Genomic DNA, 24,716 nt, shown 5'->3' on the forward strand with positions numbered 1-24,716 from the left:
TGTAAAACAGGCCTAGTCAATGCCATTTATTATACATGTTGAACAGCTTCTAAGACCCAAGGGCTTCCATAATAAGGTTTTGGGGACTTTTTGTTTTGTTTTGTTTTGTTTTTCATTTTCTTCTTTGCATCAAACCGGTTCTTCCAAAAGCCTGCTCACAAGGAAGACAAAAACAGAAATCCTCAGGAAAATGAAACAAGAGAAGCTGAAACAATCTACACCTGAATGTTAAAAAAACTCATCAGACACAAACCACACCAAACACTCATCCCATTTAATTTCCTGTTACATGCTCTGAGGAAGCCAAGAACATCAGGCCCCAGGGCAGCAATGCTCTGGGATTCCAGCTCAGGCCCCCTCTATGTGACAGATTCATGCACACACATCCACACACCATAGAACCAGGCAGAAATACACATGCATGCACAGGTAGCTAGAGAACCATAGGGCGGGATGGGAAAAAGGGCTGGTCAAAGATATGCAATCAACTGGAAACTGGGACCTAGAGAATGCTTCTGTTGCAGGATGAACATGAGTTAAAATTAAAACAAAGGCATAACACAGGATAAAGGTGGGATGCGCAGACAAGAGGTTGGATAGATGGAGAGATAAAGATGCAGGGGGAGTTTTGGGAAAGCAGCCTCAGAAGGGGAGGTTTTTCTTTATTGGAAACTCAGGTGGGCAGGGGTCCTATGACTCCAGCGATATAGTGAGGCTGAAGCAATATGCCACAGCATTACCTCTGCAATCTGTGCCCTCTCCCAAAGTAGAGGGAAACCAGGAGTCCCACCCTCTATCCCTCCCCATTGACACTCTTAAGAACTTTCCCATCACCCAAAAAGAAATGACCCCCGACTACACACACACACACACACGAAGTTAGGTCCAGCATAGGCCCAAGTTAGGCCAAGCACAGAAAGCCTCAGTAACTCTTCTTGGTGGAACCAAAGCCAGAGAAGCCCATCACAGCTGCCATTTCATCGTCCTCCTCAAATGTCAAGTCCTCCTCAGCCCTCCTTTTCTTCTCCTTCTGTTTCTCTTTCTTGTATGCTTTGGCCTTTTCTTCCTGGAGGGAAAAACCACTCAGAATCAGTTTAGACTCCTCAGCCAAATGTTACTGAAAAAGACATAAGTTTTAAGACTCCTTTCTATCTTTAGGAGAAAGTACTTAAGACAAGTAAAATCTCAAGGACAGAGTAAAACCCAGAGTAAAAATTATAAAGAATAACAAAAAGAAGTTTTAGCCTCTAGAGAGAAGTTCTCAAGCCTGCACTCTAGTTCATTTTTTTTTTTCTTTTTTTTGAGAGAGTCTTGTTCTGTCGCCTAGGCTGGAGTGCAGTGGCACAATCTCGGCTCATCGCAACCTCCACCTCCTGGGCTCAAGCAATCCTCCCACCTCAGCCTCCCAAGTAGCTGGGACTACAGGCGTGTGCCACTGCACCCAGCTAATTTTTGTATTTGTAGAGACAGGGTCCCACCATGTTGCTGGGGCTGGCCTTGAACTCCTGGTCTCAAGTGATCCATCCACCTTGGCCTCCCAAAGTGTTGGGATTACAGGCGTGAGCCACTGCAACTGGCCCCATGTCATTTCTAGTTCCTGACAGGGTTATGACAGCAAAACCATATAATAGCAACTAACATTCTGGGGCATGCAGTACATGCCAGAAATTGCTCTGAGTACTTCATGCATATTATACTAAGATCTCTAATATGGGGATACTGAGGCACAAAGAGGTTACATAACTTGCCCAAGATTCACAGCCAGTAAGTGGAAGAAACAGAATTCTGACCCAGTCAGCCTCATTTCATGGGCCTCTTTAGGACTAGGTACATTTAGTTAATTCCTTTGGCAGTTAAAAAAAAAAAAGGATGGAGAAGGCTATGCATGTTGTGGGGGACAGTGGGTATATGGGAAATCTTTATACCTCCTTCTCGATTTTGTTGCAAACCCAAACTGCTCTAAAAAAAGTTAAGTCTTTTAAAAAAATTAAATCAAAGAATACGGATGAGACAGTCCTCAACTTATGATGCTCTGACAAGATTTTTCAGTTTTACAATGGTGCAAAACTGACATGCATTTGAAACTGTACTTCAAGTATCCATACAACCATTGTTTTTCACATTCACTACAGTATTCAACAAATTAATGAGATGAATATTTTATTATAGAATAGGTTTTGTGTTAGATAATTTGGGTCAATTGTAGGCTAATGTGTTCTGAGCATATTAAGGTAGGCTAGACTAAACTATGGTAGGTTAGGTGTATTATGCATTTTTGACTTAAGATATTTTTAACTTGATGATGTGTTTATCGGTAAGTAACCCCGTGAGAAGTTGAGAAATATCTGTATCGCCAAAATAAATAAATAAATAATAAGGCCCACAGAGTCCAGGAGAAAAAAGTAGTTTCAGAGCCATTTCCTTCAGATCATGAGAATCCTAAACAAAGGCAACAAATGTTTCTGCTAATATACAGAACTCAGGAGATACAACTCTGGGGCTAGGAGTAGGAGTGGGATGAGGACAGGGTCTCCCATGATTCATAATATAAAACTCAAATCTGGGGCAGAGGGGAAGAATAGGAGAGCCTTACCTCTTCTCTGAGCTCCTTCATCCTTTCCTCAAAATCATAATCCTTCTGCTTCTCTTCCATCTTCTTCTTGTTGACCTCAAAACGTTTCTTCACCTGATCCAGGGTGGAACGTTCCACACGCATAGACATGCCCAGGTTTCTCTGATCTGGATGGGGTCAACAGTGAAGAAGGCAAGCTCATTAAAATATCCTCAGCCCCTCCAAAAGTATTTTCCTGATTTCTCTGACATCTTCTCATATGACATCTCGTAAAACACACAGCACAAATAATTACGGCTAAAAGAAACTCCCTTGGTCAGCTGGGCCCAGGAGCAGCACATGGTTTGGGTGCTGTTAAAAGCCTCATGGCCTCCGGAATGAGGCCTCTTACCTCATGGCCTCCAGAAATATTACATAATGAAGTAAAAGATGGCCTGTGCTGAAACAACTGGAGAGTTCTAATAGGGGCATCAAAAAAGAGCCCAACAGAAACTACCTTTCTTACTCCAGCCATCTTTTGATCAGTAAAAAGAAGAGGAAGAAAAAAAAAAACCTACCCTTCCATTCCACCCCACCTCCAAAACCCAATTCCAACCCTAGTCACAAGCTACCTCCAAGCCTTACGTTTCTTTCCATTAATGTGATCCAGAAAGTTGATGGAGTCCTTCACCACACAGTCACAGACATTGCAGTAATATCTAACAGGAAGAAACAGCACCTGAGTCAAATATGGTTTTAAGGATCTTATCATTTTCAACCAAGAAACACAAATTTTGGCTGGGCGCGGTGGCTCAAGCCTGTAATCCCAGCACTTTGAGAGGCCGAGACGGGCGGATCACGAGGTCAGGAGATCGAGACCATCCTGGCTAACACGGTGAAACCCCGTCTCTACTAAAAATACAAAAACTAGCCGGGCGAGGTGGCGGGCGCCTGTAGTCCCAGCTACTCGGGAGGCTGAGGCAGGAGAATGGCGTAAACCTGGGAGACGGAGCTTGCAGTGAGCTGAGATCCGGCCACTGCACTCCAGTCCGGGCGACAGAGCGAGACTCCGCCTCAAAAAAAAAAAAAGAGGCCGGGCGCGGTGGCTCAAGCCTGTAATCCTAGCACTTTGGGAGGCCGAGACGGGCGGATCGCGAGGTCAGGAGATCGAGACCATCCTGGCTAACACGGTGAAACCCCGTCTCTACTAAAAACTACAAAAAACTAGCCGGGCGAGGTGGCGGCGCCTGTAGTCCCAGCTACCTGGGAGGCTGAGGCAGGAGAATGGCATGAACACCGGAGGCGGAGCTTGCAGTGAGCTGAGATCCGGCCACTGCACTCCAGCCTGGGCGATAGAGCTAGACTCCGTCTCAAAAAAAAAAAAAAAAGAAACACAAATTTTTAGGTAAACTTCTTTTTAGAAGTGTTAAGCCTTCATTTCTATAAAGCCTTGGCTCTCGAGAGAGTATAGCAGTCATCCTCCAAGACAGCCTCAGGATGAGCCCCACCCTCTTGGTATTCCTACTCTGTGTAGTCTCTTCCCAATTTGTACTAGAGTTGGTCTGTGTGGCCAACAGAATACATCAAAAGTAATATCTTCCAAAATTAGGTTATTTTAAAAACCATGCCTTCTGTCTTTGTTTGGGTTACTTGCTCCGGGGAAGCCAGTTGCTTTATTGTGAGTAGTCTTATAGAAAGGTCTATGGGGCAAAGAACTTAGGCTTCCAAACAACAGGCATGTGAGAGAGCTTGGAAGCAGATCCTCCAGCCCCACTTAAGATTCAAATGAATGCAGACCTACCTTGCCAACTCCTTGATTGCAGCTTCATGAAGAGACCCTGAGCCAGAACCACCTAGGTAAGCCACTCCCACATTCCTTACCCAAAGAAACTGTGAGTGGTGTAGTTTATGCTGCTAAGCTTTGGGTTAATTTGTTAATTTACGTAACAATAGATAACTAATACAGACGGGAATGAACAACAGTGGGTTTACTACGCAGCTCAGAGAAATGTCACTCATTGCTATCTGTGTTGCTCTCCTGCTAGAAAACCTAACTGGAGAGAGAAGCAGTGGGGGGGCAAAAGGGTGACAAGCTGTTGTGGGACCCTTCTTCCTACAGGTTATAGTCTTGGAAGAAGGTGTACAATCAGGCATCCATAACAACTACAGCCTTTGCAGCTAGTCTGGAACCTCAAACCCCGCTTCTTCACCATTAACAACTCCTAGGCTCTACATAATTTCTCCCCTAGAAATCTCCTCAGTAGCCCCTTCCTTCATTTCTTCCTCTGACAGATCAAATAATCCCTTTTAAAATATTAATAGTAAATCAGAATTGATAACAAGTATAATGGCAATAAACATTTTTTTTTTTTTTTTTAGAGAGTCTCGCTCTGTTGTCCAGGCTGGAGTACAGTGGTGTGATCTCAGCTCACTGTAAGCTCCGCCTCCCGGGTTCACACCATTCTCCTGCCTCAGCCTCCAGAGTAGCTGGGACTACAGGCGCCTGCCACCAAGCCCAACTAATTTTTTGTATTTTTAGTAGAGACGGGGTTTCACTGTGTTAGCCAGGATGGTCTTAATCTCCTGACCTCGTGATCCGCCCACCTCCACCTCTCAAAGTGCTGGGATTACAGGTGTGGTGAGCCACCACACCCAGCCAGCAAAAAAAAAATTTTAAATATGTATTAAGTAGTAGTTGCAGCGCTAGTATGATTTTTGTTTGTTTTGTTTTTTAAATTGAGACAGGGTCTCACTGTGTTGCCCAGGCTGGTCTTGAATTCCTGGGCTCAAGCAATCCTCCTGCTTTGGACTCTCAAAGTGCTGGGATTACAGGCATGAGCCACCGTGCCCAGCCAATGCTAATAATATGAAGAAGCCCAATGAGTGACCACTCCTAGAGACACTATCATGTCAACTTGAGACCTTGGGAGACACAGAAAAACAAATATAAAGATGGAATTACAGGCAAGAAGAACATAATCCTGGGGCCAAGGACCTTCCTCAACACTTCCTAAAACCAAAATCGGTGGCTTAATAGATGCATTCTTGGCTGCAGAGAAAAATGAGAAGCAACTTACCCTCCCATCTCAGATTGAGGGGTTGTCTTGGTAATGACAATTGTCTTCCCAAGCTTGGATTCCAAGTCCACCTTGTAGTCCCTATGCCGTAAAAGCTCTCGCTTGACAGGCTGCACTGGTTTTCCTGAAACATAATGGGGAAGGAAGTCCCTTCAATATTATAGCTCCTCAACCAGAAAGGAAAAAAAATGCATGAAACCCAAAATTCAGATCTACTCTCATTTCAAAATGATTCCCGAAAGAAAGGACGCAACAGACACTTAAAGTAGCAGCTGGGGAGAATCTCAACACAGGAAAAAATCATAAGCAATCCCCAATTTTCTACAGCTTTTCTCCACTTCAAAGCCAGCCAATCCAAAAGCAGTATGTTTTATATTCATTGATTAACTGAATTGTGGGGGAGAATTTCTGAAGTGTTACTAGAAGCAACTTTTTCAAAACAGGAGCAAGGATATTCAAGAATGCTTTCAGGCAGATACCCTAGGCATAACAGAAAGGAACCTTCTGAGAGCTGGGCAAATTTATAAAAGGGGACCAACATTTAGGAAATGCCTGTTACATGTCAAGCACTATTTATTTTACATGTTACATAAAAACTGAAAGAGTTAGTGAATGCAAGGTGGCCTGGAGGTAAAGGGGAAAAAAGAATGTACACGTTTGAAACAGATGACAAAACAAGACATTTCTTTGTGCAATCTCTTAACCAGGAGAGAAGCACCAAGTCCCTGACGTACAAGGCACAGAGAAACAGCACTACTAAGCACTAGCTGAAACAATCACAGATCCTGGAAAGTACCCCGGCTTTTCTCAGACTATACGGGAGGGTCTTGATTGGTCCAGGAATGTTCTCTCCCTTAAGAAATTTCAAGGGAAAGAGGGGGTTTACTGATAGCGGTAATGCACAGTAGCAAAATAATCCACTTAACTTCTCTGTCACTACAAAGGATTCCGTTATCTTCTCTGTACTTCAGGAAAGCATTAAACGAGCCAAGCAAAGGGTGGGCAAGGAAGCGGAGTAAAATAGAGCTGAAGAGCATCTCAAAACTACTTACTTCAGCCCACCTCCTCGCTCTCATTTTGTAAATGTAGAAACCTAGGCCGAGGGAAGCAACACTCTGCCAGAGCTTAACCGCGTGGGAAGGCAGCGCACTTCAACTCCCACCCGCTCTCCATCATCGCATCGCCTCTGTGATACCCATAGCCCTTGATGTAGTTAGCACCCACCATCTTTCTTTTCTCTCTCTTCTGTGAGCCTCTTCTCGGCGAGTTTCTCGTATTCATCTTTGTCCCACTTTCGGCGAAAGTCCAAGTTTTTTGTCTGTAGAGGGGAAAAAGCGTCAAGATCCGTCGCCGTGTCCGGACCCCTAAAGAAGCAGGGAACCGCGCCCTCGCGGTCCAGGCGGCTACAGGACCTTTTGAAAGCGAAGCCTCTTTGGACTGCATGAGAAGGCTGGGGTAGCCTCAGGACCCCCAACCCGAGAAACCTCCATGATTCCACTGACCCTTGGCAAAGGCCTATACTGGGGAGTTCTTGAACCTGGACCCTGGGATCTCGAGGAGATATCGGAAAGCCGGTCGGATGCAGGAGTTTGTCTCTATTCAGGTCCGAAAAACCATTCCCCACCCAGCAAAACCTCCTCCTGAGACACAACACCTACCCCGCTGCCCGACGCCATCTTCACAGCGAAGTGAATGGCGAGCTGAAAAATGCCGTAAAAAGCGGCTTGGAGCCGTAAGGCAAGTTGGCCCTCCAATAAGCTTGGAGTCTTGTGTTCCAAACGAGCTAAGGACTGGAGGGCTTCTAAAACAGGCTTGTTGGCCCCGCCTCTGCTCCAAGGAGACAGCGCAGGCGCAAGAGGAGTATGAAGCAACACGGAAGTAAGGGCGCCTGCAAGCGTTTTTCGCCTTGTATTTCAAAACAAGCATTGAAGGGTCAAGATTTAGTTCAACTATTTTACAAACAAGGAAACTGAGGTTCGAAAACCTGTGGTCTCTGATCTAGTCTAGCAACTTTGCGTCCACTGCCAAGAATTCGTAAACCTTTTTTAAGGCCGAAGCGCCATTAGGGGGTCTAGATGCCTCTCATTCACCTGCATGCACTAGCGATATGACCCTAAACTACACTGAAGCGTTTGCAACAGAGGTACCCTTCCCGACGCACATATAAAAAACATGTTTTGCACTTGTGCTCTTTTCCTTGAAGCAATGCTATCACACTTTACTTCACTCATTTTTCCATCACCTGGGGAACTTTATAGTAGAACATAATTTAATCAGCATAATTGGATTTGGAAAGGCCAGTCATCAACAACACTCTAGAGTGAAGCACTGTGGCATACCGGCTCACTATATGTTGATTTTTAGCAATGAAACTACCTCTTGGCCAGGCTCGGTGGCTCATGCCTGTAATCCCAGCACTTTGGGAGGCTGAGGTGGGTGGATTATGAGGTCAGGAGTTCAAGACCAGCCTGGCCAATATGGTGAAACCCTGTCTCTACTAAAAATACAAAAATTAGCTGGCTACTCGGGAGGCTGAGGAAGGAGAATCTCTTGAACCCGGGTGGCGGAGTTTGCAGTGAGCCGAGATCATGCCACTGCACTCTAGCCTGGGTGACAAAGCAAGACTCCATCTAAAAAAAAAAAAAACTATCTCTTGAGGAGACGGGGAAAGAGGGAGAAACTGGCTGCTCATCACTGAATACAGAAGCATCATCCCAGGGAGGTTACTCCTACCTCACAGAATTCTCTAGTGTACACTCAAGCATTTTCTCTAGTCTATGCAAACCAAGCCCTTGATAACAATAACAAATTACCCAAACTACTACACTTAATATTTTATTTAACATGTTATCCAACCACTTCTAGAACAGCCTCCACGGCATGGCATGGAATAGTTAGAGCAGTGATTCTGGCACAGGAAATGGTCTCCAAAATCTCAAAATATCAGATCTCCACCTTGTCAAGTCATCTATTAAGTTCAATGTTCAAGATTATTAAGCATAAAACCCCACTCTTCTATTGTTAGCAATGCATGGGCTAGAGAGATGTCAAATCAACATGGGTACTGCCATGCCCTTAGGATAGCATCTGTCCTCAAACAAAGCTGAAAGCAGCCATTGCCCCTCTTTGCTGTCTTCCAAAAACTCCCCAGACAGGCCAATGGCTGGTTGTGCACAAATTCACCAGAATCTGGTTCCGTAGCTACAGTAGAAGGCTAAGTATCTGGCTTCTGATCTCAATGGTTCAGAATCCTCAGCCTGAGATGACTCTCCCAGAGCCTTGCTCACAGCAACAATCTCAGTACCTCTTGACAACATTCGGTGGCATTTCAAATTTGCCTCTGCAGCTACAGCATGTCTCTTTCACATACCAGCCATCTGCACCCATGCAGAATAGCTGCTCACACTACCCAAGGAGTCCTCAGGGTCTTCTACAGTTCTGTACCCAGGAAGGATGGAGGAGGCAGAAGGTACTTGTCACCCATCCTGGCCAGTTGTTGTGAAGTCCATCACTCAATTCCAGAGGAACTCAGTTCTAGAGGAAACCTTTTCTACAAAGAGCAGAAGATGGGAATCAGGCAAGGATCAAGACTCAGACAGTCGCTTCTGAATTTCAGCCACAAGATTTTCCCGTTTAATGGCCACCTGAAACATAAGAGAATCCTCATGTGATAAACTAGAAAGTGATACTAGCTCCTTAGCCACTGTTTTTCCAGATTTGTTTTACTCTGCATCTGCTCCCATTACTTACACAACCAGAAGGGAGTAGTGTGGGTTGACCTGAAGAATGTATACCCTCAAGACGAAAGGGATTCAAACACCTGATCTATGTCTATTATGTGGATTAGTCTCAAAATACCCATTCAGATTTCATCTGTCTTTCTTCTGGCCACCCAGCCAATACTCACAGGCTGCAGTGGTCATCTGGAGTGAGTGTTTGTTCAACTCTACCACTATTAACCATGAAGATAATTTCTCAGCCAGAAGATGCATATTTCATACAAAATCTGGGAAAGGCAGAAACAATTCGTCCCTTCTATTTCTGCTGCTGCCACTCACCTCCTCTCTGCTGGCCACTGAACGGATCTTGATGACCCCTTCTTTCAGTTCTTGCTCACCAATAATGACCACCAGTGGAATGCCTGTGCTCTCACAATAGTGCAGCTGGGTTAATAGTTTGGGGTTGTTCTTGTATAGCATCTCTGCCTGAAAAGGATCAAGATAGAGTAAGGGACTTAGAAGCAAACACAGCAACAAACCTCAGGAACATGGATATCCAAGGAAGTCAGAGATAAATGGCTAGTCCTCCCACCCTGAAAAGTCACTCTAGTAGCTAGTAGACTAAAAAGGTCTTGAGTTCCACCCTAGACATAAGGTAGATATAGCCCTGGGTCCTAAATTCCACACATACCCAGATGGCTCAGATATCAGCTCCACCATACCTTGATTCCAGCATCCCAAAGCTCTGTAATAAGTTTCAAACGTTCTTGGAGAAAGTTCTTCTGTGGTGTGGCCACAAACACTTGAGTCTCTGTAGTCCGCACCTTCTCACCTTTGGTCTAATAAGAGTGAAGAAAGTGAAACTAATAAAAAACCTCCTTTCCACCAGCAGTTCCAAAAATCAAGACAAAAAGAATCATCAGAAAACCACTCCAACTACACCTCCAGAAACAAGAGGAATTTTAGGCCTCCAGCCCCATCTCACACCTACCTAGGACCTACCTTCATCCTCTGCTCCACAATGTAGAAGATTCGTTCAACCCCAATGCTGAGTCCCACACATGGCACCTTGTGGCCCTTGGGGTCAAACATGCCCACCAGCCCGTCATAGCGCCCACCAGCAGCCACACTGCCCACATTCAGGGGCTCCTCCCCAGCCTGAGTTGGGGTCTGCAGCAGCACTGCTTCATAGATCACTCCTGTATAGTAGTCTAGGCCCCGAGCCAGGCTGAGGTCAAAGGAGATCTGTGGGGACAAGGCTACAGTCAGTCCCAAACTAGACTCAGGACCCTGAGAGCCCTAGAGCTCAGCAGGAGGTCCATCTGCAATTCAGCTTACCTTCTCAGCAATTCCAAATAAAGTCAGGTATTCAAATAGCAGCTTCAGGTCTCCCAGGCCCTCCAGGGCCTGCTTGTTCTGGGATAGTCTGGGATCCTGAAACATTTGCTCTACCAGGGATACCCCACCTGGAGAGAAATAAAGTATCTGCTGTTCACTCAGATGTGTTTCATTTAAAATTATCCCTGATGTGCTCTAGCTAGTCTTCCTCATTTTCTTAAAAAAAAAAAAAAAAAAAAGATGATCCCAGTCTCACATGACAAGACCCTCCTCCTTTACCTCTAGCTTTGCCATCTGAAGACACAAAGTCATTACAATAAGTAAAAGAGAAATTAAATTCAGGACAGGCCCTGAAGCTTAGCATGTCTACAGAAAGGAGTTGTTTCAGAGGTAGAATTTGAGCACATGTCACCTTTAGCCTGGTTCTATCACAGCTCTGAAAACCCTGGTTCTTACCATGACATTGGACATAGTCCCCAATTCGATCAGCCACCTCAGGAGCCAGGCCTTTCTTCGCCACCATCTCATGTCTCACATCTTTCCAAGCCATCTGCATAAACACCCAAACATTAGCCCAGCCCCAAGATCTTTCTTTCTCAAACTGCAAAATGACAACTCACTTCCATTCAGTATATACATCACAAGTAGCTAACTGTATTCTCCGCAAAGTCAGAGACAGCTTAAGAAATCCAGTCACAGCCGGGCGCGGTGGCTCAAGCCTGTAATCCCAGCACTTTGGGAGGCCGAGATGGGCGGATCAGGAGGTCAGGAGATCGAGACCATCCTGGTTAACATGGTGAAACCCCATCTCTACTAAAAAAAATACAAAAAAACTAGCTGGGCGAGGTGGCGGGCGCCTGTAGTCCCAGCTACTCGGGAGGCTGAGGCAGGAGAATGGCGTAAACCCAGGAGGCGGAACTTGCAGTGAGCCGAGATCCGGCCACTGCACTCCAGCCTGCGCGACAGAGCTAGACTCCGTCTCAAAAAAAAAAAGAAATCCAGTCACAATCCCCACTGTATAGCATGACTCAGATCTTCCTTCATATGCCTCCTTACTTTCCTCCCCAAAATAGCCCACTTCCAGCCACAATCTCCTTATTTTTCACTAGTGGTATGGATTTGAGGGCAGGGCAGAAACTAGATAGGGTCTACTGAAGCATGTCTTCTTTGTTACCTTGTCTAGTTTATCTATGGAGGAGCAGATGGCACGGAACTTGCTTTCAGGAACACCACAGGCAGCAAACATCCCATCCACAATCCGCCGGTCATTTACCTGAGAACTCAATGTCAGTGACCCAAGTGCTTGTCAATGCCCTTCCACGCAAAACAATGACAGTACCTACTTTCCTGACATATAAAAAGGATGGAAATTTCACAGGAAGAGTACAGACATATAGGAAATACAACAGCTTTACTAGGAAAGTCCTAGAGTTGCAGGCTTAAGGGTTGGAGTCACCCAAGTTTGGGACTTGCGTAAACACTATTAGGCCGAATCCAGACTTCTCCCACAGTTCTCAGCCCTGGCCTCACCTTAATGAGAAAGTCTCCCAACTGCAATCCACTTAGGATTTCACACATGATCTTCAAACACTCTGCATCAGGGATCATAGGGTCAAACTGACCAGCAATGTCAAAATCCTACAGCAAAGAAAAAGATGGGAAAAAACTTCCATTATCCAGCCAATTTCAAGGTTGTGGCCCCTAGAACTATCAAACTGTGCTGCTCCCATCAGGTCACTTACACACTGGCAGAACTCCCTGTAGCGGCCCTGGACTATGGTTGGGCTCTCTCGCCGCCACACCTTTCCAACGTGATAACGTTTCATCTTCTTCACCTTATTCATGGCCAGATAACGAGCAAAGGGAACCTCACATAAATGGGTTAAGGAAGAGGAATACTGCATCCAAAGCTTAGGCCCAGTATACAGACATTAGGGAGGACTGGGCCTATATCAACTGGATCTCATCCACTAGGGTGAGAACAAGGACCTTCCCTTTTTTCCACTAACCCCAAGGTCTAGCAGTGCTTGGAATTCAATATATATTGAAATCCCAAATGAAGGAATCTCACCTAGCATAACTGTAAGTTCAGCAGAAAGCAAGGGAAGTAGAGACAGAAGTGACCCAAGAACTAACTTCAGGTCTGGGCCATTTCTGCCCATTCAGATCAATTCCGAACCATCTAAAATAGTCAAGCTTCAGAACTTGGATTTGCCTAACAACTTCTAAGCTACTGTTTCTGAAAGTGCAGGGAAAGGACTACATGCATCTTAATTACCCACGATGCTTGTTTAAAATGCAGATTGTAGGCCAGATGCGATGGCTCACACCTGTAACCCCAGCACTTTAGGAGGCCAAGGTGGGAGGATCACTTGAAACGAGGAGTTTACAACCAGCCTGGGCAACAAAGACACCCATCTCCACAAAATCTTTTTTTTTTTTGAGACAGAGTTTTGCTTTTGTCACTCAGGCTGGAGTGCAATGGCACAATCTCAGCTCACTGCAACCTCTGCCTTCTGGGTTCAAGTGATTCTCCTGCCTCAGCCTCCCTAGTAGCTGGGATTACAGGCACCCGCCACCACGCCTGGCTAACTTTTTACGTCAAAAGACATCTGTGGGGACAAGGCTACAGTCAGTCCCAAACTAGACTCAGAACCTGACAGCCCCAGAGCTCAGCAGGACCTCAGTAGAGATGAGGTTTCACTATGTTGGCCAGGCTGGTCTTTTTTTTTTTTTTGAGGAGGAGGAGTCTCGCTCTGTCGCCCAGGCTGGAGTGCAGTGGCGTGATCTCGGCTCACTGCAAGCTTCGCCTCCCGGGTTCCCGCCATTCTCCCGCCTCAGCCTCCGAGTAGCTGGGACTACAGGCGCCCGCCACCTCGCCCGGCTAGTTTTTTGTATTTTTAGTAGAGACGGGGTTTCACCGTGTTAGCCAGGAGGGTCTCGATCTCCTGACCTCGTGATCCACCCGCCTCGGCCTCCCAAAGTGCTGGGATTACAGGCTTGAGCCACCGCGCCCGGCCTGCCAGGCTGGTCTTGAACTCCTGACCTCTGGTGATCCACCTGCCTCGGCCTCCCGAACTGCTGGGATTACAGGTGTTCGCCACCGTGCCTGGCCAAAAAACAATTTTTAAATACAAATTATTGAGCCCCATTCCAGCTACAGAATTAGCTAAGAATCTCTGGGACTGCAGCCAAATGTCTGTGCTTCCGCAAGCTCCCCCAAAGGATTATGATACACATTAGAGTTAAATGATAGGGCTCCAGGCTAGGATCCTGTAGCAGAACTGCCTTCTGGGAGAAACTAGAGGTATAGGCTGCTGCCAATGGACCTCTAAGATCCCAAAGTCACTCTCTCTACTTTTGTCAGAGAAAGCCCTCTGGATTTGGAAAGAGACAGGTGAGGCTCCAGTATTCAAAAGGATACAGTAAGGTCATAGCGGAGGGACAACAGCTCTCCACCTTGATCCTTCAGATCATACATGAGCCCAGAGTCCTCTCCATACTTCTCAGTCAGTATTTCCTATAGGGGTCAAACAGAATGAGCCACAGTTCAAAGGATGACTCCAAAACACAGATGAGAAGCCCTTTGGGACACTTAAGTCCAGTGAAGAAGTGAATGAGGTTGCATGTACTCTTTCTTCTCCCCTTACCTTCAGCTCAAATGCTGGGGTATCCATAACCTTTGCTCCATGACGTTTAAAGCAGCTGATAACCAAATCAAGAATTTTCTCCCTCACAACCATATGCTGAGGACTAAGATCCCTGGTACCCTGGAAACCAAAAGCAGCCACAGTGAAAACAAAAACAAAAAATAAGTCCATTTCAGACAAGGAGTTAAAGGACACTTATTATGTAATCTCAGGTCTGGAGCTGAAATCTACTGAGTTCAAATGAGTGTGAGCCCCACCTAGTATCTCAAGAATAGTATATATTTTTAAAATGTAAAGGACATTAAAAGGGGTCAGAGAGACATGCAAGGCAGTCAGTCCTCCAAGGCACTCTAATGGGATAGGGTAGGCAAAAAGTATTACCTTTGGGGTCTTGATAATAAAATTTGGTTTCTCTTGATGTGCTTTCAGTTGGGATGTTAACACTGCCTCTGCAACCTGGCAGAAGAATGAATGTGAGAAGTGGCTCCTCTGGACACTGGCCAGACCTGTGGCATCTCTGACCCTGTTGACCATCAACCTGCAAAGACTCTTCACCCTGAGCAACAGGAAGCCAAAGCACCATTTCATCTATCCCAATCTCAGTCCCACCCCAAAGAACCCATGTTGTATCTACAATTATATGTGTAATATATATGAGGTCAGGTCTTCACCACACAAGATTCCTCATTGTATATGGATTTTTTTTTTTTTTTTTTGGAGACAGAGTCTCAAGTCTGTTGCCCAGGCTGGAATGCAGTGGCATGATCTCGGCTCACTGCAACCTCCACATCCCGGTTCAAGCAATTCTCCTGCCTTAGCCTCCCGAGTAGCTGGGACTACAGGCGTGCCCACACCACGCCCAGCTAATTTCTGTATTTTTAGTAGAGATGGGGTTTCACCATGTTGGCCAGGCTAATCTTGAACTCCTGACCTCCTGATCCACCCACCTGGGCCTCCCAAAGTGCTGGGATTACAGACATGAGCCACTGCGCTCAGCCGGATTTTTAATATTCTCAAATACTTTAAGAATCTGAGAATAATGAAGGCACGGAACAACCCACCACTACCAATACCAACCATTCAGGGGTAGGGATTATGATGATCTTCTCCAGGTCACGGTTCCTACTGAAACAGCAAAAATAATTTTTTTTTTCCAGATGGAGTCTTGCTCTGTCGCTCAGGCTGGAGTGCAGTGGCATGATCTCAACTCCTGCAACCTCTGCCTCCCGCGTTCAAGCGATTTTGTCTCAGCCTCCCGAGTACCTGGGATTACAGGCGTATGCCACCATGCCCGGCTAATTTTTGTATTTTTAGTAGAGACGGGATTTCGCCCCGGTGAGGCTGGTCTCAAAATCCTGACCTCAGGTGATCCACCCCCCTTGGCCTCCCAAAGTGATGGGATTACATGCATGAGCCACTGCACCCGGCCAAAAAAATAAGAATTTTTAATAAGGTAGCACTAGTTATCAGGTTTAGAGATAGGAAAACTGTAACTTGAAGACAGGGGAACCAGCTCAAGGACACAGAACAAGCCTGTGGAATGAAAAGATATGGATTTCCTGAATGAACTAAAAAACTCAGACTGGTAAGATGCTGTGATTGAATATTAAAAGACCTGAGCCCTATTGTTCACGACAGCGCAAAGCATCTGCTAAGAGAGCATCAGAATCTTTCTGAAGTAAGGCAAAACTTAATCAGTGGCATTACCAGCAAGCTGTATGCCCTTCCAGAAAGAGAGGATGTGGTGGTTCCATACTATGGCGATTATCTGTCCCAAGAGAAGTCCAAGTTCAAGTCCACAATCCCTTATCTGCAATTCCAAAATCCCAAACTCTCTGACATTTGAAAATGTTTTTCTGAGATTCATTTTGAGGTAAATTCTAAGGCGAACTCAGTTTACTTCTGGTCTTTAGTCATCTCATTTATTAGGAATATTCATACATTTTGCTTAAAAATATTACTGTTTGAGTCCAAGAGTTTCAGGAAAAAGTGTGGATATGAATTAAAATACTCCCTTACTACATATCCATGTATAACTCATTCATTTAATCTTGCAGCCTCCGTTTCCTCAACTGCAGAATGGAAATAAAAACTCCAACCTCTCAATATTGCTCCAAGGATTAAATGACCAGGCATCCAAATCGCTTAGTTCAGTGTCAGTACATAGTGGGCACTCGATAAAAACCGATTGTAACACTACTGGAATACACGCCGTGAGTCTATGCTTTCAGATCTGGAGGCCCTGCTGGGACAGACCAGAGATAATTACGTCTCGCTCACCTGGCTTTGGCAACGGACCGCCCCGGTGCAAGAAGCGCAGGGCGGTCGCAGGACCTGGCTGAGCAGCGCAGCCCAGGCCCTCCTGGGAAGAAGTCGGAGCAGGGGCATCGCGCGGCAGGACGCCAACTTTCCGGGACGGGAACAAAAGGCCTGGGAAGGAGGCGGGTCGGACTTCAGGAAGGGTGGAGGGCACGCCAAGGCTGAACCCGGGCACCAGGCAAAACTCGGGCGTTTGCGCACCTCACCAGTCACGAAGGCTGAGGTGTGATCCTCCCAAGTTCCCCTAGTAGCCAGTTTCGGCACTTCCGGCAGGAGCCGGAAATAATTTTTGTGCTCGGCGGAGGCTCTCTAGGCGTGCGACCCGGCGACTCGATAGCCGGAAGTCATCCTTGCTGAGGCTGGGGCCACTATCGCAAGTCTAGGCAGCAGTGGGTTCAAGCGGACAGCCGGGATGGCAGAGCGTGCGGCACTGGAGGAGCTGGTGAAACTTCAGGGAGAGCGCGTGCGAGGCCTCAAGCAGCAGAAGGCCAGCGCCGACCTGGTAAGACTTAGGCAGCAGGGGAGGGCCAAGGCAAAGCCTGGGAGGACGTAAAGCCAGGGTGTTCGGGACATAGGATAGGGATGTGAGGGAAACGACCAAGCTTGTAGGGAGGAGAGTGGGCTGCGTGGGGAGGCATCCAGGGTGGGTCCCGAGAGAAACAAAGCTAGGCCTGAGCAGAGAGATCCTGATGAGGGAGGAATATTGAATGAATGGCGGGGGAGGCAGGAGACTGACAGATGGTTAGCTCAGCGCCTTCTTTCCCTCCACAGATCGAGGAGGAGGTGGGAAAACTCCTGAAACTGAAGGCACAGCTGGGTCCTGAAGAAAGCAAACAGAAGTTTGTGCTCAAAACCCCCAAGGTAATATCATTCCTGTAGGGAGCCACTGAGAAAGTCTCTAACTCTACTCACGGGGCGCTTACGTCTGCCTCCTTAAACCAGGTCATTGAGGAGGATGTGAAATACTGCAGAGGAGAGGACAGTCGCCCTGGGCGCTGGGCTGGACTGGACTCTACCTGAGTCATTCTGGGATGGCAAAGTGATGGCAGAAGCTAGGCCAGCTGGGTGATCAGGGGCGTCAGCCTGCTGCTGCTACTCCTTTGTTCATTCAGTAAATGTGTATTTAGCGCTGTGTCTCTAGCACTATACAAAGCACTTAATATATACCATGGTGGACAATATAGCCTACTCTCATGGAGCTTACATTCTACTGAAGGAGAGAGACTTAGAACAAATAGTCCCACACAGATTTTTTTTTTTTTTTTGAAACGGAGTATCCTGTATTGCACAGGCTGGAGTGCAGTGGCACATCTTGGCTCACTGCAGCCACTGCCTCCTGGGTTCAAGTGATTCTCCTGCTTCACCCTCCTGAGTAGCTGGGACTACAGGTGCCCACCACCACACCCAGCTAATTTTTATATTTTTAGTAGCGACAGGATTTCCCCATATTGGCCAGGATGGTCTTGAACTCCTGACCTCAAGTGATCCGCCCATCTCAGACTCCCAAGGTGCTGGGATTACAGACGTGTGCCACCGCACCTGGCCACCACACATGGTTATGTAATTACATATTGTGAAAAATAATATAAAGAAATTAAGGTTGCTCTGAGAAAAATAAGGGAGAACTGGGGAGTCTGAGAAAGGCTAACTGAGGAAGGGATATACTAACTGATCTAGTGAATGAGTAGGAGATAGCCTGAGGACAAGTGTGACAAAGATAGGTCCAGGTAGAGTATGGAAACCCTAAAGTGGGAAAGAACTTTGGTAGTTTTGAGGAACTAGAGGATGGTCTACATGGCTAGAACTAAGTAAAGGAGAGTAGAGTGGAATGAGGTTGGAGATTCTGAGCTCATCCTCCAGTTCAGTTCCACTTTCTGTAAGTTCTATAAACAGAACTGTTTACACCTTCATCTAGGTTCTCTTGGCACTTCATACATATTTCTGTTATTGCACCAACTTTAAGTAGTTATTTTTGTGGTTTATATATCCTGAGACAGACTAGGTGCCTAAATAGGTATAGTCAGCCCTCCATATCCCAAGGTCCCACATTCACAGATTCAACCACCTATGGAGATCAAAACCATTCAGGGGGAAAGAACAATTAAGAAAAAAAAATCTGGCTGAATGTGGTGGCTTACACCTGTGATCCCAGCACTTTGAGAGGCCGCAAGGGGAGGATCATTTGAGCCCAGGAGTTTGAGACCAGCCTGAGCAACATAGTGAGTCCCTATCTCTACAAAAAAAAAAAAAACTTTTAAAATCTAACAAAAATTTCAAATAAAAATATAGTATAACAACTATTTACACAGCCTTTACATTGTCTAAGGTATTATAAATACTCTAGAGACTATTTACAGTATATAGGAGGATGTGCATATAGTTTTATATCAAGGGCTTGAGCATCTATGGATTTTTGGTATCCACATGGGGCCTAGAACAAATCTCCTGCGGATACTGAGGGATGACTCTATTTAATAAATGTATTTGAAATTGAATTCCAAAGGAGAGGGGAGATGTCTGTTTTCCTTGTGTTAAGGTTAATTCTTTGGGCTCCTAAATTCATTGAGCTGTTTCTTTCTACATATAACTCATATTCAGAGGTTAAAGAGACAATGTAAAATCCTAAAGTGGTGATGATCAGTGATTATTCAAACTATTAGATGAAAAGCTTACTGTGGAATTTATGATGGATCAGTCTGTCCTCACCAGTGATGAGTTTTAACATCACTAAAGTAGGACAACTAGACATGTTCCTGCTGATGTGATGCAACAAGAAGTACACAGCACCACCTGGGAAGTACTCTTGCCAAGTTAATTGAATTTGAATCTAATCAGATCTTTGGACTAACTATCAGTTTACAGGAAATACTAGAGATGGAGGAACATGTTAAATGACACATCAAGCATATTGTTCACCAAATCTAGAATGTGAAAAATTTTTTTAGGACAAATGACCCAATTTTCCTAGTTAATAAATGACCTTTTTAAAATAAAAAAAAAAGTGGGGGAGGGAAGGAAACTATTGTAGATTAAATAGACATATCAGCTGATTACAACGCATAGACTTCGTTTTGAAGCTGATTCAAATAAATCAACCATAAAAAGATATTATCAAGGCAACAGGGAAAAACTGACCATGGCTTAGCATTAGATAATATTAAGGAGTTGCTGTTAGTTTTGTTAGTTATAATAAAGATAGAGTCTTTGGGGTTTTTTAAATGTCCTTAGGTGTTAGAGCTTCATATTGAAGTATTTATGGATGAAATGATACGACGTCTGGGATTTATTTCAAAATATTTAAGAAAAACATGTAAGGGCTTAAATAAGAATAGCACATGTTAATAGTTGTTGGAGCTGGGTAATGGATAAATGGTGACCTGTAATACTATTCTCTATATTGTGTCTTTGAAAATTTCCATATTATAGCATTAAAATAAGATTATGCTAGAGAGTTAATATCCATTTTAGTATTAACAATAGAAAACTCAGTATTATGAGACAAGACTCTTTCAAGGGATCTTCATGGTCAAAACTATTTCTATAGTAATCCTTCTGTTTTCTTTTGTTTTGTTTGAGACGGAGTCTTGCTGTGTCGCCCAGGCTGGAGTGCAGTGGCGTGATCTTAGCTCACTGCAACCTCCGCCTCCCAGGTTCAAGTAATTCTCCCTGCCTTCAGCCTTCCGAGTAGCTGGGACTACAGGCGTGTGCCACTGCACCCGACTAATTTTTTGTATTTTTAGTAGAGACGGGGTTTCACCGTGTTGGCCGTGCTGGTCTTGAACTCCTGGCCTCAAGTGATCCGCCCACCTTGGCCTCCTAAAGTGCTGGGATTACAGGCGTGAGCCACTGTGCCCAGCCCTTCTGTAATAATTCTAAGATGTTATCTGCCTTTTTTGTTGTGTTAACATTTGCACCAAAGGCACAAAAGCACTGATGAGTAGAACTGCTGGTGCCTTAGCATAAATTAAGACAGCGACACTAAACTGTACTAATAGCCAATATGTTCTTCACTGCCATGCACTCACAATAAGTAAATAAATAAATAAAATTTAGTTTTACTTAACAATGTTATTGATAAAATGGTAAAACTTTGTTCGTTTGTTTGTTTTGGGGTTTTTGTAGACAGAATCTCACTCTGTTGCCCAGGCTGCAGTTCAGTGTCATGATCTTGGCTCACTGCAGCCTCCACTTCCCAGGTTCAAGCAATTCTTGTGCCTCAGCCTCCTGAGTATCTGGGATTACAGGCGGGTACCACCACACCCAGCTAATTTTTTGTATTTTACAAAAAACACAAGAAACCTACAACATATTTCACCATATTGCCCAGGCTGGTTTCGAACTCTTGAACTCAGGCAATCTGCCCACCTTGGCCTCCCAAAGTGCTAGGTGTGAGCCACCGTGCCTGGCCAAAAAACTTACTAATTTTATTGAATCTTGACCCTTGAGGACCCTATTTTTAAATATTTGCTATGACAAAATGGGAAGCACATATAAAGCACTTTTGCACCCCAAGGTAGGGAAAATGCTTATGCTATTGTTCAAGTTGCAAGCTGATCTAGCTACTTTTTTCATAGAACATCTTGTTTTATTTGAGTTAACAACTGAAAGATAAATTATGGCTTTTCAAACTTAAATATTTGGCATTTTTACGACAATGAACGAAGTGAGCCTTGCCACCTCAAGGAAGACATCTGACAGTGCCTGTAGGCAGTGATAAAATTCAAATATTCAGGTGAAAGTTAGAATTTTAGAAAACTTGGGCTGGGCATGGTGACTCACACCTATAATCCCAGCGCTCTGGGAGGCCAAGGTGGGCGGATCACCTGAGGTTGGGAGTTTGAGATCAGCCTGACCAACATAGAGAAACACCATCTCTACTAAAAATTAGCCGGGTGTGGTGGCGCATGCCTGTAATGCCAGCCACTAGGGAGGCTGAGGCACAAGAATCGCTTGAACCCGAGAAGCGGGGGTTGCGGTGAGCCGAGATCGCGCCATTGCACTCCAGCCTAGGCAACAAGAGAGAAACTCCATCTCAAAAAAAAAGAATTTTAGAAAACTTGTATCTTCCATCATAAGCTTGACAGCTTCCCAATAATTAAAGAGTTTTCTGCTGGGTGTGGTGGCTTACGCCTGTAATCCCAGCACTTTGGGAGACCAAGGTGGGCAGATCACTGAGGTCGGGAGTTTCAGACCAGCCTAGCCAACATGGTGAAACCCCATCTCTAATAAAAATACAGAAATTAGCCAGGTATGGTAGCGCATGTCTGTAATCCCAGCTCCCTGGGAGGCTGAGGCAGGAGAATCCTTTGAACCTGGGAGGTGGAGGTTGCAGTGAGCCAAGAACATGCCACTGTACTCCAGTCTGGGTGACAGAGCCAGACTCCGTGTCAAAAACAAACAAACAGGCTGGGCGCGGTGGCTCAAGCCTGTAATCCCAGCACTTTGGGAGGCCGAGACGGGCGGATCACGAGGTCAGGAGATCGAGACCATCCTGGCTAACATGGTGAAACCCCGTCTCTACTAAAAATACAAAAAAACTAGCCGGGCGAAGTGGCGGGCGCCTGTAGTCCCAGCTACTCGGGAGGCTGAGCCAGGAGAATGGCGTAAACCCGGGAGGCAGAGCTTGCAGTGAGCTGAGATCTGGCCACTGCATTCCAGTCCGGGCGACAGAGCGAGACTCCGCCTCAAAACAAACAAACAAACAAACAAACAAAAAACCAGGCTGGGCAAGGTGGCTTACGCCTATAATCCCAGCACTTTGGGAAGCTGAGGCAAGCGGATCATGAGGTCACGAGATCGAGACCATCCTGGCTAACATGGTGAAACCCCATCTGTACTAAAAATACAAAAAATTAACCGGGCGTGGTAGCACACACCTGTAGGTAGTCCCAGCTACTCAGAAGGCCGAGGCTGAGGCTGAGGCAGGAGAATCATTTGAACCCGGGAGGCGGAGGTTGCAGTGAGCCAAGATCGCGCCACTGCACTCTAGCCTGGGTGACAGAGCAAGACTCCATCTCAAAAAAAAAAAAAAAAAAGATTTTCTTGATGAGATCTGAGGTGATGTAAATAAATAAGGCTTCCTGATATTGTATAATGAAATGTATCAACATTTGAAAGACCTGTTATAAAGTTTCACAGGGTTCACCAGGATGATCTTGATCTCCTGACCTTGTGATCTGCCCACCTCGGCCTCCCGAAGTGCTGGGATTACAGGCGTGAGCCATCACGCCCGACTGGTTGGTTTTTTTTGTTTTTTGTTTTTTTGTTTTGAGATGGAGTCTCACTCTGTCACTCAGTCTGGAGTGCAGTGGCGCAATCTCAGCTTACTGCAACCTCCGCCTCCCAGGTTCAAGTAATTCTCCCTGCCTTCAGCCTCCCGAGTAGCTGGGATTACAGGCACCCGCCACCACCATTTGTTTGTTTTTTTGAGACACAGTCTCACTCTGTTGCCCAGGCTGGAGTGCAATGGCACGATCTCGGCTCACTGCAACCACCTCCACCTCCCAGGTTCAAGGATTCTCGTGCATCAGCCTCCCAAGTAGCTGGGACTACAAGGGGTGAGGCGTCACACCCGGCTAATTTCTGTATTGTTTAGTAGAGATGGGGTTTCACCATGTTGGCCAGGCTGGTCTCGAACCCCTGACCTCAGGCAATCCATCTGCCTCGGCCTCCCAAAGTGCTGGAATTACAGGCATGAGCCACTGTGCCCGGCCTCAGGTAGGTGTTTGTTATTAGGCCAGGAAATGTTCTGTTATCCCAGAAAGAGTTTTTAGGAAAATGACTTAAAGAAAACAGTTCTAAGAATTTTAGAAAATAGACCCCAAGCTTAAAAGGGAATGGAGTTTGTAAGGCAGATAGCAGATGGGTGTGGGAATTAATAGGAAATTATTTGTACTTGTTTTAAAACTCAGTGGCCTGTAGGAAAATCTGTTTAGAGCAGGATTTGCTTTTTCATTATTGAGGTCATCCTTTTATATTTCCAAAATGTATTGTTCTTGGTTTTCAAACCTCATTTCTGGTTCTCTGGCTGATTTCAACTCCAAGGGCACAAGAGACTATAGTCCCCGGCAGATGGCAGTTCGTGAGAAGGTGTTTGACGTAATCATCCGTTGCTTCAAGCGCCATGGTGCAGAAGTCATTGATACACCTGTATTTGAACTAAAGGTGAGGAAAGGGCAGGAAGAAACTACAATTGTAGATGAGTGGGCATTTGAATAACAAAGAAAATGACAACAAGAGAGTGAAGGTCCAAAGGGCCCACTCCTGTTGTGGACACAGACCAGTATTCTCCAATAACAAGAGGGACAAGAATGGCTTGGAGGGAGAGGCCCTGTCTTTTATTATGTTGGTTGTGGCCAGCAGCTTCCAAAAGAGAGCCATTCTTTGGAGTGGTAGTTGTTCTGGGTCATGTCTACATTGTATTGCAGGGCATTTGTACTTGCGATGTTTTCTAGATTGATCCAAACCATACATACATAAATATGCAACCACTCTCCTATTGATGGACTCTGAGGTTGTTACTAGTTCTTTGCTATTAAAAACCAGATTGCAACTGGGCACACCTGTAGTTCCAGCTTTTCAGGAGGCTGAAGCAGAAAGATCACTGGATCCCAGGAGTTCAAGGCTGTAGTGTGCTATGGTGGTGCCTGTGAATAGCCACCATACTCCAGTCTGGGCAATGTAGCAAGACCCTGTCTCTAAAACAAACCAACCAACCCAGATTGCATTACTACCTGCTTCAAACCCAGTGATTCCCACTGCACTTAGAGTACAATCCAAACTCTTTACTCAGGTTTACAGAGCCCTAGGTGACCTGGCCACTGCCTCTCCTACCTCATCCTGTGCTAATGCTATTTTTCCTCTTGCCCATTATGCTACTCTGGTCTTCTTCCAACTCTTGGAACATACTCAGTGTGTTTGTACCCCCGGACCTTTGTTCTTGCTCTTCCCGTTTCCTGAACTCCCTTTCCTTAGCTATTTGCATGATTTATTTCAGATTATACTAGAGACTGCAGATTTTAATTCCTTTTTTTAAAAAACATAAATACAAATAGAGACAGAA

The 24,716-nt window shown here is 45.5% G+C and overlaps 3 protein-coding genes across 12 annotated transcripts in view; 1 reads left to right on the plus strand and 2 right to left on the minus strand.

The window, feature by feature from the left end:
- ZMAT2 (zinc finger matrin-type 2) lies at window positions 1–7,442 on the minus strand. The gene is made up of 6 exons (XM_033180950.1): window positions 7,287–7,442; window positions 6,853–6,946; window positions 5,629–5,752; window positions 3,197–3,270; window positions 2,594–2,739; window positions 1–1,066 (listed from the first exon to the last, which is right to left on the minus strand). The coding sequence occupies exons 1-6, from the start codon at window positions 7,302–7,304 to the stop codon at window positions 923–925; spliced, it is 600 nt and encodes a 199-aa protein (XP_033036841.1). The 5' UTR covers window positions 7,305–7,442; the 3' UTR covers window positions 1–922.
- On the minus strand, window positions 6,852–16,932 carry HARS2 (histidyl-tRNA synthetase 2, mitochondrial). Of its 8 annotated transcripts, none has more exons than XR_004430025.1 (14): window positions 16,616–16,851; window positions 14,717–14,791; window positions 14,336–14,455; window positions 14,110–14,205; window positions 12,428–12,583; window positions 12,216–12,323; window positions 11,860–11,958; window positions 11,142–11,235; window positions 10,686–10,813; window positions 10,350–10,592; window positions 10,070–10,186; window positions 9,687–9,833; window positions 9,073–9,272; window positions 6,852–6,946 (listed from the first exon to the last, which is right to left on the minus strand). XR_004430025.1 is itself a non-coding variant. In XM_033180934.1 (14 exons), the coding sequence occupies exons 2-14, from the start codon at window positions 16,721–16,723 to the stop codon at window positions 9,213–9,215; spliced, it is 1,521 nt and encodes a 506-aa protein (XP_033036825.1). In that variant the 5' UTR covers window positions 16,724–16,765; window positions 16,856–16,932; the 3' UTR covers window positions 8,448–9,212. The 8 variants fall into 8 exon arrangements, 7 of the variants coding, with proteins under 7 accessions (XP_033036825.1, XP_033036824.1, XP_033036828.1 ...); XM_033180934.1 differs by lacking the exon at window positions 6,852–6,946 and adding an exon at window positions 16,856–16,932 and having other exon boundaries at window positions 8,448–9,272; window positions 12,428–12,553; window positions 16,616–16,765; XM_033180933.1 differs by lacking the exon at window positions 6,852–6,946 and adding an exon at window positions 16,856–16,932 and having other exon boundaries at window positions 8,448–9,272; window positions 16,616–16,765.
- Window positions 16,647–24,716, plus strand: part of HARS1 (histidyl-tRNA synthetase 1) — a 16,669-nt gene continuing 8,599 nt past the window's right edge. The window contains exons 1-3 of one of the 3 annotated variants that reach the window (XM_033180943.1): window positions 16,647–17,156; window positions 17,426–17,515; window positions 23,699–23,818. In XM_033180943.1, coding sequence (XP_033036834.1) covers window positions 17,067–17,156; window positions 17,426–17,515; window positions 23,699–23,818 — 300 coding nt within the window. In that variant the 5' untranslated portion in view covers window positions 16,647–17,066. The remainder of the gene's footprint in view (window positions 17,157–17,425; window positions 17,516–23,698; window positions 23,819–24,716) is intronic. The other 2 variants (XM_033180940.1, XM_033180941.1) reach the window with 2 other exon arrangements.

The sequence above is a fragment of the Trachypithecus francoisi genome, unplaced genomic scaffold, assembly GCF_009764315.1.
Source record: "Trachypithecus francoisi isolate TF-2019V2 unplaced genomic scaffold, Tfra_2.0 Lachesis_group2, whole genome shotgun sequence".
Classification (NCBI taxonomy): Eukaryota; Metazoa; Chordata; class Mammalia; order Primates; family Cercopithecidae; genus Trachypithecus; species Trachypithecus francoisi.

Excerpts from the sequence above, each read along its gene's own strand:
- ZMAT2 (XM_033180950.1), bottom strand. Across the intron at positions 5,753-6,852 it reads AGAGAGAGAAAAGAAAGATG|GAAAACCAGTGCAGCCTGTC; the intron begins GTGGGTGCTAAC and ends ATTATGTTTCAG. Across the intron at positions 3,271-5,628 it reads CCTCAATCTGAGATGGGAGG|ATATTACTGCAATGTCTGTG; the intron begins GTAAGTTGCTTC and ends TCTTCCTGTTAG.
- HARS2 (XM_033180933.1), bottom strand. The coding sequence starts at position 16,723 with ATGCCCCTGCTCCGACTTCTTCCCAGGAGGGCCTGGGCTGCGCTGCTC. Across the intron at positions 10,593-10,685 it reads TATTTGGAATTGCTGAGAAG|ATCTCCTTTGACCTCAGCCT; the intron begins GTAAGCTGAATT and ends TTGTCCCCACAG. Across the intron at positions 9,834-10,069 it reads TTTGGGATGCTGGAATCAAG|GCAGAGATGCTATACAAGAA; the intron begins GTATGGTGGAGC and ends GATCCTTTTCAG.